At 54.6% G+C, this 13,564-nt stretch overlaps 1 protein-coding gene across 5 annotated transcripts in view; it reads left to right on the forward strand.

Annotated features, from left to right (window-relative positions):
- The window catches only part of UBTF (upstream binding transcription factor), a 32,543-nt gene extending 22,714 nt beyond the window's left edge, over positions 1-9,829 (forward strand). For all 5 annotated transcript variants that reach the window (XM_037886848.2, XM_037886847.2, XM_037886852.2 and 2 more), the window contains 7 exons: positions 117-227; positions 481-569; positions 2,174-2,363; positions 2,995-3,042; positions 3,512-3,580; positions 4,130-4,273; positions 5,401-9,829. In XM_037886848.2, the coding sequence (XP_037742776.1) occupies positions 117-227; positions 481-569; positions 2,174-2,363; positions 2,995-3,042; positions 3,512-3,580; positions 4,130-4,273; positions 5,401-5,514 (765 nt within the window). In that variant the 3' untranslated portion in view covers positions 5,515-9,829. The remainder of the gene's footprint in view (positions 1-116; positions 228-480; positions 570-2,173; positions 2,364-2,994; positions 3,043-3,511; positions 3,581-4,129; positions 4,274-5,400) is intronic.
- Positions 9,830-13,564: the final 3,735 nt, after the last annotated feature.

Raw genomic sequence — 13,564 nt, forward strand, 5'->3', positions numbered from 1 at the left:
GGTGGGAGGACATGACTTGCCCACGCTCGGTGGCGGAGTCGAGGGTAGAACCCCGGAGTCGGGCGCGTTCGCCGCAACGCGTAACCTGAGCGTTGCCGGGTCTCCCTGTGCCGCAGAACGACCGGGGGAAGGCGCTGAAGGCCATGGAGGCCACTTGGAACAACATGGAGAAGAAGGAGAAGCTGATGTGGATAAAGAAGGCGGCGGAGGATCAGAAGCGATTCGAGGTGGGTCCCTGCGCTCTCTGGGGTCAGAGACTCTGTTCTGCGGGCAGGGCTGTGGGGTTCCTCTGGGGCTGTCACTCCACCTCTGATAGCCTGCGTCCCTGTATCTCGGGCAGGGGATTGCCCCAGTGGCTGGATCCACCCACCGCCTTGCTGCCTGAAGTTTTCACCTGTGAGGTTGGAGCTGGGGGTGGGGGAGAGGCGTATGCTGAGCTGGTGATTGGCCTCACCTCCTCCGTCTCTGTCCCCCTTCCAGAGAGAGCTGAGTGAGATGCGGTCCCCCCCGTGCTCTGCAAACTCCTCAAAGAAGATGAAATTCCAGGGAGAGCCGAAGAAACCCCCCATGTGAGTATTGGTCCCTCCGGGGGGGGGGCATCTTCCAGACAACAGGCCAGTCGTCCAGCCACTGCATGAGAGACCAGCCTAGGGGGGGCAAAGCTGGGGCTCAGGCCGCTGGAAGGGGACTGAGCTCGACCCTGCCAGGGGCTCATAGCTCACTGTGGGGCAAAGTCAAGTGCCCGGTAACTGAGAGGGAAGTGTTGTCTAATAGTTAGAGCAGGGTAGGGCAGGGAGTCCTGAGCTCTATTCCTGGATCTCGGGGGAGAGTGTGGGCTCGTGGCTAGGGCAGCGGAACAGGAGTTGGGACACCTGGGTCCTATTCCCACCTTTGGGAGTGGGTAGATTCTGGTGATTAGAGCGGAAGGACTCCTGGGTTCCATTCCTGGCTCGGGTGTGGGGTGGGATCTGGTGGTCGGAGAAGAGGGACAAGGGCTCAGGATCTTTGGGTTCTGTTGCTGGCTCTAGGAGAGAATTGTGGGGTCCAGTGATCGGAGAGGAGCGATCGGGGGATCAGGACTCTTGGGTTCTGTTCCTGGGTCTGAGAGGGGAATGTGGGGTCCAGTGGTCGGGATCCCTGGGTTCTGTTTCTGGCTCGGGGCTGGGGAGTGGGGTCTGGTGGTCGGAGGAGAGGGACAGGGGGTCAGGATCCCTGGGTTCTGTTTCTGGCTCGGGGCTGGGGAGTGGGGTCTGGTGGTCGGAGGAGAGGGACAGAGGGTCAGGATCCCTGGGTTCTGTTTCTGGCTCGGGGTGGGGAGTGGGGTCTGGTGGTCGGAGGAGAGGGACAGAGGGTCAGGATCCCTGGGTTCTGTTTCTGGCTCGGGGCTGGGGAGTGGGGTCTGGTGGTCGGAGGAGAGGGACAGGGGGTCAGGATCCCTGGGTTCTGTTTCTGGCTCGGGGTGGGGAGTGGGGTCTGGTGGTCGGAGGAGAGGGACAGGGGGTCAGGATCCCTGGGTTCTGTTTCTGGCTCGGGGCTGGGGAGTGGGATCTGGTGGTCGGAGGAGAGGGACAGGGGGTCAGGATCCCTGGGTTCTGTTTCTGGCTCGGGGCTGGGGAGTGGGATCTGGTGGTCGGAGGAGAGGGACAGGGGGTCAGGATCCCTGGGTTCTGTTTCTGGCGCGGGGCTGGGGAGTGGGATCTGGTGGTCGGAGGAGAGGGACAGGGGGTCAGGATCCCTGGGTTCTGTTTCTGGCGCGGGCTGGGGAGTGGGGTCTGGTGGTCGGAGGAGAGGGACAGGGGGTCAGGATCCCTGGGTTCTGTTTCTGGCTCGGGGCTGGGGAGTGGGGTCTGGTGGTCGGAGGAGAGGGACAGGGGGTCAGGATCCCTGGGTTCTGTTTCTGGCTCGGGGTGGGGAGTGGGGTCTGGTGGTCGGAGGAGAGGGACAGGGGGTCAGGATCCCTGGGTTCTGTTTCTGGCTCTGGGAGACGAGTGTGGGGTCTAGTGATCAGAGTAAAAGGATCAGGGGCAGGACTTCTGGGTTCCGTTCCTGCCTCTGGGCGTGGTCCTGTTCCCGACTCTGGCTTTCCTGCCTGGCTGCTCCTGGCTGTGCCGGGGACGGGCCCTCGCCGGGTGGGGGGCTGGCCGCTCTCTGACCCTGCTCTCCTGCTCCCCAGGAACGGTTACCAGAAGTTCTCCCAGGAGCTGCTGTCGAACGGCGAGCTCAACCACCTGCCGCTGAAGGAGCGGATGGTGGAGATCGGCAGCCGCTGGCAGCGCGTCTCCCAGGGCCAGAAGGACTATTACAAGAAGATGGCCGAAGAGCAGCAGAAGCAGTACAAGATGCACCTGGAAATCTGGCTCAAGGTGAGCGGCTGGGGGGGGGGAACTGCTCTGACTCCACGCACGGTTTCCCGTCTCCACCCCCCTTCCCTGGGTTGTCCAGTCCTCCTGCTTTCGGGGTACATGGCCTTGAGGTACCCCATCCTTGTTGTCCCCCACTGACCCTTCCCCCTCTCCGTTCCCAAGTGCTTTCTTCACCCCTCGCTGCTGGGAAATGAGGGTTCAAGTGTCCCTGATTTAGTGTCTCTCTGTACATGGAGCACCCAGACCACCCCCGTTCCCCCCCCAACTTTCATGCCATAGGGCCTGTGTCTGTGGCTATGACAGATGCTGTCCCTGGGGTCAAGGTCGCTTCCCCTCTCCCAGCACGGGAGCCCGAGAGAGATTTCAGAGTGGCCACGGCTCCAGATCCAGCTGTGACTCTGTTCCCCCAACTCCCTGTCGTGCTTTCCAAGCAAGGAGGCTAAGGAAATTGCCCCTCTGGACAGAGGGGCGGTGCTGTTGCACTCCCAACGGCACAGCGGGCTTCGCTTTCCACCCACACCCCCTCTCCGGCACAACTCCCCTTCCTGGAGCTGGGAACGCCCCTGCAGTCGTGTAGCTCTGTCCCCCTCGCCTTCCTCTGGGTGGTTACTTTAGTCTCGTGTCTCGGCAGAGCCTGTCGCCGCAGGAGCGAGCTGCCTACAAAGAGCACACCTCAAATGTGAGTATCCCCTGCGACGGGGGGAGAGGGGGTGTGTGAGCCGTCCTCGATGACGGTTTAAAAAGCCTTCGTTTGAAGGAACAAAGTCCTAATTGGTTATGTTCCAGTAGCGCCATGAGGCCTGGACCCAGCTTGGAGCCTCGTTGTGCTAGGTGCTGTCTATATGCCTCGTAAGAGAGACTCCCAGCCCACAGATCTTCCAGGCTAAATAGACATGGGGGAACCAAGGGAGGGAGAGGAAATGGAGTTCACAGAAGGGGAAGCAACTTGCCCAAAGTCAACCGGGAGGACAGTGGCAGAGCTGGGAATAGAAATAACCAGGTGGCTTTGAGCATCTGTCCCCCACTCAAGGCCTTTCTGTGGATGGTGGTGATGGTCATGGGCTCCTTAACCTCTGACCTCCTGGAAGGGACTGAGAAGCTTCCAGAATTGCCCCGTTGACTCTTCCTCTTCCCCCCCTCCTCCGCAGAAGCGCAAGAGCATGGGGAAGGTCCGGGGGCCGAACCCCAAAATGAAGCCCGCCATGCAGATCAAGTCGGTAAGTGCCCTCGTCCTCCGTCTGCCCCACGTTGGGCCAGTAGCATGACTCCGCCCTGGGCCCCGCAACTCCCTGGTGTGTTCCTGCCACCTGGAGGGGCAGCTCTCTGGTGGAACGGGCCGTGAGGAGGGGTCAGTGCAAGAGTTGCTTGGAGAACAAGAGCAAAAAACCGAAACGTTTTTTAGAAATGCCACCGTGGTGCTGTCTGGGAAATGGAGTCCAGGTGCTGCCTACTCTCTGGTAGGACTACATCTCCCATGATGCACCATTGTACTCTCGGCACAGGGAGGCCAAGCATCATGGGAGATGTAGTCCAGCTGGGGAGCTGAGCCTGGCCCAGAGTGGAGAATGGTAGCACGTGGCATCTGAACTACGGATCCCATGAGGCACTGGGTAATCCCTGGGTCTATTGCACTGAGGGCCCTAACCCATTAGCTGAAGGCCCTGCTTTTCCTTGGCCTGGGACTTGGCCATCGTGGGGATTCTAGGGAGGGGTGGGGGGCCACAAGGCCCAGCCAGATCCACCCACCACGCCCGTCTGACCCCCAGGAGTCCGAGGAGGAGGATGACGACGATGATGACGAGGAGGAAGAGGATGACGATGACGACGACGACGACAACGGGGACTCGTCCGAGGAAGGCGGGGACTCGTCGGAGTCGAGCAGCGAGGAGGAGAGCGAGGATGGGGATGAGGTGAGGCGCGCGGTGGGATGCTGTGTCTGTGCCATGCCTCTCGCTGACCCCCCACCCCACCCCGGTTTGCCCTTCTGATCCTGTTAACCCAGCCAGCCCTGGGGGCAGTAATCTCAGTTGGTCGAAGGATCCCAAAGCCCTGGGCCCAGTAATCCACGAGTCTTCAAGAGAAGGCGTCGCCCATAAACGTGGGACCTAAACGCTGCGGGCCCACTCCCCAGCCCAGACGTAGCTGGGCTGGGGTCAGAAGAGGTGTGCCAGTTCACAGCGGCTGGGGATCTGGCCTTGGGGTTTGACCTGATTGTGTAACGCAGCTGGCGTCTGCAGTGCCGGGGGCTACACCCCAAGGACGCAGAGTTTGGGACAAGCCTAGGGCCAGGGCTATGGCCGTTGCTTCTACCACCCTGACCCACACTTGCCCCTGGGCACGGCTGCGGTGTTCTCTCCCCAGATACCATTTACAATGTCTTAACTCTGTCTTCTGCTGAAGAGGTCTGGCCTGATTCTGATTTCCTTCCCACCGGTGTAAACACGGAGTAAGTCAATGGAGTTATTCTGGATTTACACCAGCGGCCGTGAAGTCAGAATCTGGTCAATGGTCCCAGGGCTGGGTTTGGACCCCAGGGGTCCGTGCTCCCTGTCTGTGATTCTTAACCACGCTCCCTCCCACCGTTTGACAGCTCAGAGACCTAAACTGAATCTTGCAGCTTGGGTTTTCCAGTCCCCACTTCCAAATAACGGGCAGCCTGCTTGCCATGAAATCTTATTTATCCTTTAGACTTCATGGGCCAGGTGTCCGTGTGGATCTGGCTTCAGTCAGCTGCTTCAAAGCAGCTTCTAATGGGTGACCCACGGCAGGACAGCAGACCAGTGCGGCAAACGGCCATCCCTCCTCCTGCTTTCCCACCAGCTCCCGCAGGCTGAGCGGAGCAAGGCTGCTGGCATGCAAGCCCTGGCGCGATGGACCAAGGCTGCTGTACGGTTAGGGTTGCCTTCTTTTGGGTGGGACTTTATGCAGCCAAGGTACCAGACGGAACCGTCCCAGCACCTGCGTCCCCAGCACAGGCAGACCCTGCAATTCCCCAGCCCCCCCAGGCTCTTAACCCTTTCCTCGCCTTTGGCCCCAGAATGAGGACGATGACGAAGAGGACGACGACGAAGAGGAAGATGACAATGACTCCGAGGGCAGCAGCAGCTCCTCCTCTTCCTCAGGCGATTCCTCCGACTCGGACTCCAACTGAAATGCCCACAGCGCCACCTTCTTGCCGGACTTTCAGTAATCCCCCCCCCCATCCCCCCCACCCCGACCAGTAATATCCCGGCTGGAGATCTGGGTTGATGGTTGCAGGGAGGGGGATGGGAAAATCACTGTGGCTAATTTTTTTTCCCCCTCCCTCTTAAAGAATTTCACACTAATGGGGTGGGGGGGGGGGCAGCTGATAAAAGGCTTTGTTTTGTGGGGGGGAAGAAGGGGATATTCTGTGTTGTTTTTCCCCATAGAGTTTGCGTTCAAGCCTTTATTTTATTTTTGTTTTTTGGAGAGGGAGGGGGATTTTTACACCTCAGAGTCCCCGCAGCTGCCCCCACCTTCCCCTTCAACTTCCAGCTACCCCCTCCAGACTTTATACAAAACCCCCACAAAAATCCTTTTTAGAACAGCAACAAAACAGCGACAAAAATGTGGCAAGAGGCGCAGAGTGGTGTTCCGGCGGCGCGCGAGCCGAGTGGCTCAGGACTCAGCCGTCGGGACGATCTCCCCCTTTGCCTCTCCAGCTGGAGGAGGGGACGGTCTTGTACAGTCTGAAGCTGCACCCAGAGCTCCTGGAGAGCAAAATCCCACTGCACTTAAGAGCTCCTGGAATGAACTTACCACGCGGCATTTCCCTCTGGGGACAGGGGGAGAATTTTTTGTGTGTGTGTGTTTGGGGCAGGGTGGGGTGGGGGGAGTTTAAAAAGACGTTGCCCAGTTTCGGGGGCGGGAAGGGCTGGCACTGGGTGGGGGAGTTAGGGGGCTGTTACGGAGCATACCACTGGTTGCAGATCATTGCATCACCCGAAGGAAACGTGGTTGATCCGTCGTATTCAACCAGCATTTGGGCAAAGGCGGTGGCAGGCGGATCCCAGATTTGATTTTTTTTTTTTACAATGAAGTGACCAATTGTTGTACTGGAACGGGGCATTTGTCGACTGGGATGGGGCCGGGGATGGGAGCGGGGTTCGGCTGCGAGGAGAGATCATCTCTGTCATCGGTGGTTGTCTTGCTGTTGTATTATTATTTTTGTTTTCTTTTATAAAGCGAGAAAGATCCGTCTTTTTATAATCAAAATCTCCGTCTCTGGCTAGCCGCCCGGCTTGGCATCACACCCCCCCCCCCTGCTCTGTTGCCCACAGCAAACGTGAGAGGTGCCAGTGTCAGGTCGATGTGCAGATTGTTGGGGGGGGGGGTGTCTGGAATAGGGGCAGGATGGTGCTTGCCAAAGGAACCCAGCTGAGCCATCCCATGCTGGATGCCGGCTGCTTGGGATAGAGGTGGGGCCACGCCCGCCAGTCTCACAACTCTGGGGCCCATCTGCGCAATCTGTTCAGCTGCAGTGTGGCTATCAGCTCCGATGATATTGCTCAGACTTTTATTTTGTTTAAAGGAACATTGGGGAAACTTGATCCAAAAAACCCATCCGTAGACCCAAGTGGCTGAGATCTGAGCTCCCAGGCAGCTGCTCCTTCTAGGAGAGGACTCTCAGCTACGCATATATCTGTATTCGTATATAACGGGCTATATATTAATATATAGACTGGTATCAATATTCCTTTTCCGGTGGAGAGCTGTGACTAGCATTTCATCCCCGTCCTTTTCTTAGGAGGGGTTTGAATGGGTGTGTAAGTGGTTCTGTAAATAACCCGTCCGTGCATGTGTCAGCGAAAAGGCCCTGCTGCCTTCCGCCTCCGTTCTCTGGGTCGCTAGCTGTTGCAGAGCAGAGAGTGATCTCGCTCCCCCACGTCAGTGGGTCCCAGTTCCTTGCACCTTTCCTTTGGGCAGGGCTAGGCTGGGGCCTTTTCACCCAGAGAGCGTGGGAGTAGAAAGTGACTGAGACTGGGGAAGAAAATTCCAGTGTTTAAAAAAAAAAAAAAAAAAAAAAAGACCCCAACATTATTTAAACCCTTTCCCCTCGCCATGAGGGTGGATAAAGTTGGGCAGCAGGCTTCCTGGCCATCTGCTGCCCACCCACACGTGCAAAATCCACCACTGATTGGAAGAGGTGGCTCAGTGTCTGGGATTTTGTTCCTGCCAGGGTTTTGTTAACGGCCAGTGGGAGCCACAGGGGTGAACGCAAGGACAGTGTTTCTGGGACTAGACTCCCCCCTCCGTCTCCCCTTCCCCCTTTAAGCATTCACAGCACCAGCAGTTTCATCTCTCATCTCGCTGAATTCTGTGCCCCCCCACCCCCCGATGTAGACTGGGGAGCCTAACTTACTAAGAGACACTTGAGAACAAAACTGGGTCCCCATTACTCCCCCACACACACACCTTGAAAGCCTGGCCACCCTCTCTTCCCTCCTCTCCTCACCGAACAACTCTCTTTACCACTTCCTCTCCCCAGCACCGGGTAGGGCAACAGTGACAGTATTGAGCAGTAATGGATCCAAGCAGCGGGTCAGCGTGTTGCTGGAGTTTTTTTTCCCCTCGCCAAGGGCACGCTCTCCCCCATCCCAGAGCTGACGCACCACCTGCTCCCGAAGCTCCGGTGAGCGCGAAAAGCAGGGAGGCTTGGAACAGGAATTCTGGGCTTTTTCGCTTCCTTTCCTGTTTGTATGTTTCAAGGATTTAGGCAGCCCCCCCCCCCCCCCCCCCTTGTTTTGTATTTGGCACAGCCAACTCCCGTCAGAGTATTAGGGAGTCCCTTCTCCTCTGGTCATAGTCTGAATCGGGGGGGGCGGGGCGGGGGAACGAATGTGATTTTGTTTTTGTTTTTTGTAGAGAAAATTAAAGGCAGCCTTAGGGGGTGAAGCTTCCAGCGGGGGGGGTGGGGGGGAGGATCGTGGCAGGCAGGGGGTACGGATTTTAGCAGCGCGTGTTGGGAGGGGTGTCTAGTCGCTGGGGGAGAGTTGGAGCAGATTTGGGGGGGCTGGTTGGGGTTGCTGCTCCTTGGGCTGTACTCACATGACTTATCCCCCCCACTTTCCATTGCAGCCCCCTGCCTCTCCCAGGTGAGCTTGGGGGTGGGCTGAGCCCCCTCTTGGTTGACTTTAGGCCTGTCTGTCCCCCTCTTGTCCCCCAAGGGGCTCTCAAATATACTGGGCTCTAGGATTTGGACTCCACAATGGGTCAGGGTGGAGATGCTGTGCTGGGGACGCCAGACCTAACCGCCCCCCACGTCCTTCCAAGAGAGGGCAGCTGCCGTGGGTTGTTTGTGTCGAATCAGGTCTCTCCTGGGGGGGGCTTTATATGGAAATGGGGACAAAACGCCCAGCATGGGTATGATCAACTGAGTCACGGCATAGGAAGGGGCACGTGGCCACCCTAGGTGGGTCTGCGCCCAAAAGAAGCGCCGCGCCTCCCCCCCCCCTTTCCTGCTAGGCATTCAACACAGACTATGCTCACAGCAAGATCGTGCCCAGGTATGGACTGGAGGATCGGGCCCAGTATATTTAACACTTCCTTTTTACAATGCTAGGGTGTGTTTGAACTGAGTAGTTCTCCAGTCCCTGCCCAGGTTCCTTGTTTGAATTTTCTCATCGGCCCCAATTCAGGAAAGCACATGTTTAATTTCAATGGGATTTAAGCAGATGCTTTTCTGAATTGGAGCCAGAGGGTTGCTGGGATTTAAAGATCCCCATTTCTAGCCGGTTGCGACTCCACAAATTGCAGTGGGCTTCCCCATCTGAGCTGAAACAGTCCTGGGGCTTCCAAGTCCCAAGGGGAAGCCATGCGATTGACTTGAGTAGGGTAAGGGAGATATCTTGGAGGGGTGTCCTTGCTGGGGTGTGTCATTCAGCCCGCTCACAGGATGCCCCCCCCCAAAGAGTAACAGACAATCCTTGTAGATCTAGCAAAGGGACTCAAGTGCTGATGAAAATGTATGGTTCTTCACCCCCTCTTCCTGCCCCTCCTCCCCTCTCACTGGGTGTGTTCTGATGTAACAAGCCCATGATGTCTCTTGCCCCACACCTCCTGCCTGCTGTTTTGTATCCGTCTGTCTGTCCTTGTCCCTGTTTCCCGACCCTCCTCCCCCACTCGATCCTTTTTGTTTGTTTTTGTTTTTGTTTTCTTTTTCCCCCAGTGGGGAAACCGATTTCATTTTGCTGATTGTACCCAGCGCTGTTGTATTTTAGTGGATGTGTTTTTTAGTACAAAAAAAAAAAATTACAAAAAAAATTTTTTTCTGTTTAAAAAAAAAAAAGAAAAATTCTTACAGTACTGACAGTTTTTGTTTTTTTTTAAAGTTACAGGGGAGGAAAAAATGGTTTGTACTGTAAGAGAATTGAAGCTGAGTGCATTTTTGCACTGCCACAAAAACCAGTGATACTTTAGACGGACGTTCTTGTGAATTACAAAAACAAAAAACACAAAAAAAAAAACCATTTTTTTTTCTAATATTTAAAGAGTGTTTTTGTAGGTTTCAAAAAATGAAAACAAACAAAACCCAATTTCAATTTGTATCGCTCAGTGGACTTAGAAATCAAGCCTGGACAGACTTAAAACTGTGGAGGGTTTTTTGGGGTTGTTTTTTGGGGAGGGGTTGGGTTCGTATAATGAAGTGAAAAATAATGTTTCTGTTCTCATGTCATTACTATTAAAAAAAAATAAAACTTTAGGGAAGAACCCCTGTGTAAGAGGTTGTTTTTCCCCTGTTGCGACTTTGTTCAACTTAATAATTAGCTGTTACTGTTTGTTTTACAATAGCATTCAGAGTGGGTTCTGGACAGACACCGAGGGGGAGGGATAGCTCAGTGGCTTGAGCATTGGCCTGCTAAACCCAGGGTTGTGAGTTCAATCGTTAAGGGGGCTATTTAGGGATCTGGGGCAAAAATTGGGGATTGGTTCTGCTTTGAGCATGGGGTTGGACTAGATGACCTCCTGAGGTCCCTTCCAATCCTGATATTCTCGGAGTCTATGAAATGATTTGGATATACTTAGAATCATAGAAGTTTAGGGTTGGAAGGGACCTCAGGAGGTCATCTAGTCCAACCCCCTGCTCAAAGCAGGACCAACCCCAACTAAATCATCCCAGCCAGGGCCTTGTCAAGCTGGGCCTTAAAAACCTCTCAGGGTGGAGATTCCACCACCTCCCTAGGTAACCTATTCCAGTGCTTCACCACCCTCCGAGTGAAATAGTGTTTCCTAATATCCAACCTAAACCTTCCCCACTGCAACTTGAGACCATTTCTCCTTGTTCTGTCACCTGCCACCACTGAGAACAGCCGAGCTCCATACTCTTTGGAACCCCCCTTCAGGTAGTTGAAGGCTGCTAACCATTCCCCCCCTCACTCTTCTCTTCTGCAGACTAAATAACCCCAGTTCCCTCAGCCTCTCCCCGTAAGCCACGTGCCCCAGCCCCCTGGTCATTTTCGTTGCCCTCCGCTGGACTCTCTCCAATTTGTACTTAATGGGTTTAAATGTGTGAAATTCAGTGTCTTTTCTGCAGATCAGATTAGATCACTGTTTCTCAACCTTTTCAGATTAACGACCCCTTATTTGAAAAATGAAATGAAACACCTTTGTGATTGAACATTTACTATAAAAGTAAGAGTAAAAAGTATATCCGTGGTAAGCCTATGTACTATATGAGTGGGTTTCAAGAGGCGGCTGGAGAACACTTGACTTTGAAGGGGGAAAGAGTGTGGGAAAGCGAGATTTTCTTTGCTCTAGATTGTAATTCAATGTTCAATGCCTTGTACCCCACCCCGCCGCCGATTGCCTTTGACCACTTGGGGGTTGCGGCCTTAAAACGAAGGACGTGCATCTTTGCAGGATTAAGACCTTCATAAGACAGTCCCTGTCCCAAAGAATTTACAATACAAGGCCCTCATCCTACAAACGCACGTATGGTGAAGCGTGTAAGCAGCCCCACTGAAGTCAAACGACTCTCTTCTGTGTGTGTCTACAGCAGCTAGCACAACGGGGCCCCGATCCTCCGTTTCTTCCAAGGGGTACGTCAACGCCTCTAGATATTTGCCTAATTTTACAACAGGCTACGTAAAAAGCCCTAGTGAAGTCGGTATCAACGAAAATTTCATACCGAGAAAATGAGAACGTCGGCAGTTTTTCAGTACTAGTGGGTCTGTGGGACTTTTGTATGTTTATGTCTGATTGCGTAAGCAAGTTGTTTTTAAGTGAGGTCAAACTTGGGGTGCGCAAGACCAATCAGACACCTGAAAGGGGTCCAGCCGCCTGGGAAGGTTGAAAACCACTGGTCTAGGCAAATGATTTTCAAACTGGGCATCCCTGGAATACTGATACCCAGCGGAGCCTCAGCTACAGACTTAAATACGCCAACTAGTTTATAGGGGTTCCAAAACCCATACGGGATGCTTTGTGCCGTCCTTCCATATGCTTTGTGCCTTCCAGGTGTAAGGCACTCTGCTACTCCAGAAGCTGGGGTTGATTCTCCATTATCCTGTGCTGTGTAAGCAAAGAGGGTGTATAAAAATCCCCCTCTGACCTGGCCCTGTCTTACATTGATTCCACACAGGTGCGAGTAGTTACACATGGTGCAGGGCAACAGATAATTCAGCCCATTGGCTTTTTGGAGGCGATATAAACAAAGGTCTGGCCATTTATGACAACTGAAGTTGCCGTGGGACTTCCTAGGAGGGTCAGGGTGTTAAAGCAGAAGCCCGCCCAAATTCCAGAACAGGTAAATGCATTGCACTTGCTGAATTCTCCCTGCATTAGCAATTTAATACGGGAATGGTCATTTCCTACCCTAAACCGTTACACAGAATGGATTGCGTGCTGTTAAGCAGCGGCCAAGCTCCAACCCAGAGGTGGTCGCATTTCCACAGCAAATGAAATGATTCCTCTGTGTTTATACCCAGGGTCTGGGGGCTGCACAGGTGTTATTAAGGCCAGGATTTCTGCTCTTGGTGATGATGAGCGTGGAGGAAAGAACCCAGCCTGACTCTCAGCTCCCAGGGGGAGTTTGCAGGGGTGGCAGTTAGCGAAAGAATCTTTCCAGGACAGCTGTGCACCGTGGATCTGGAGGGACTGAGACCCAAACCTGGAACTTGACTTTCAGAATCACTTTTCAGAGCAGAATCACACTTTCTGCTATGGGCTGCCTAGCAACCGTTGCTAGGGTAGGACCAGCTTCCACTAGTACAGAATTGGCCTGCTGCATGGGTGAAACCATGCTGGCTACCCCCAGAGTCTGTGCTCAGGAGAGGCCCAAGGCTGGAAGAACAAAGGCACCTGGAGCTGGGTGGGAAGCAGCACTGGAATTGCGGGGTGCTGTAGGGTCAGGAGGAAAGGGCCTCTGCAGGTTGAAGCTCGTCCCCTACCTCGCAGGTTACAGCTACTGAAAAGTTTCTACCAGTTCCTCACTTTCCTGAGCACTAAATTTCTCCTCCCCAATGGTGGGCAGCTCCGGCGAGAGATCTCGCTTGGACGAAGTGCAGCTGACCTGTCTCTGGGCACTAAGGTGAGGTCGCTCGTGTGCGAAAGGTGGAATTAGCCCTGCTAAGTGGTGGAAGAGGTAAACCTTCAGAGGAGGGTCCAATCCCTGCGGGAAAGCGTACCTCACCCTGCCTGTCTGTTGTCAGCATACGCCAGGGCCCAGCTTCCCCCAGGCTCTACCTCCTACCCGGTCCTCTGCAGCAGGGCAAAGGGAGCGTCAAACCCTGCAGTAGGATGGTTGCATTTCCCACCAGTACTGCATTGAGGTAAATGACTGCAGATGGTGCAGGGCACTACAGAATCGGGCCCCAGGCATTTATTACAAGTTACTTGTCCCAGCCCACTGTAACTTACAACCGTCAGTGGAGTTCTCCTGGCCACTTTGTTAGAGCCACAGAGAACTGTTACCCGGCAAGGTGAATGAAACCATGTGTCTGTTATACAGGGTGTTTGGGGCTTGCTTTTTGCAGGGGTGCTGGGAGGGGAGGACCCAGCAAAGAGATCTGCAAATCAGAGCCCGGAGGACGCACCCGCAGGAGAGTTGGTTAGAAGGGTGTGTGCCTTTTCTAAGGGGAGACCGGAGTGGGGGGAGATCCCTTGGAGGAGGGGGCAGGCAAATTGGTTTTAGGAGGATCCCCTAGGAGGTGACAAGAGGCTGGCATGGGGAAGAGGGATAC

Source organism: Chelonia mydas, chromosome 27 (assembly GCF_015237465.2).
Source record: "Chelonia mydas isolate rCheMyd1 chromosome 27, rCheMyd1.pri.v2, whole genome shotgun sequence".
NCBI lineage: Eukaryota > Metazoa > Chordata > Testudines > Cheloniidae > Chelonia > Chelonia mydas.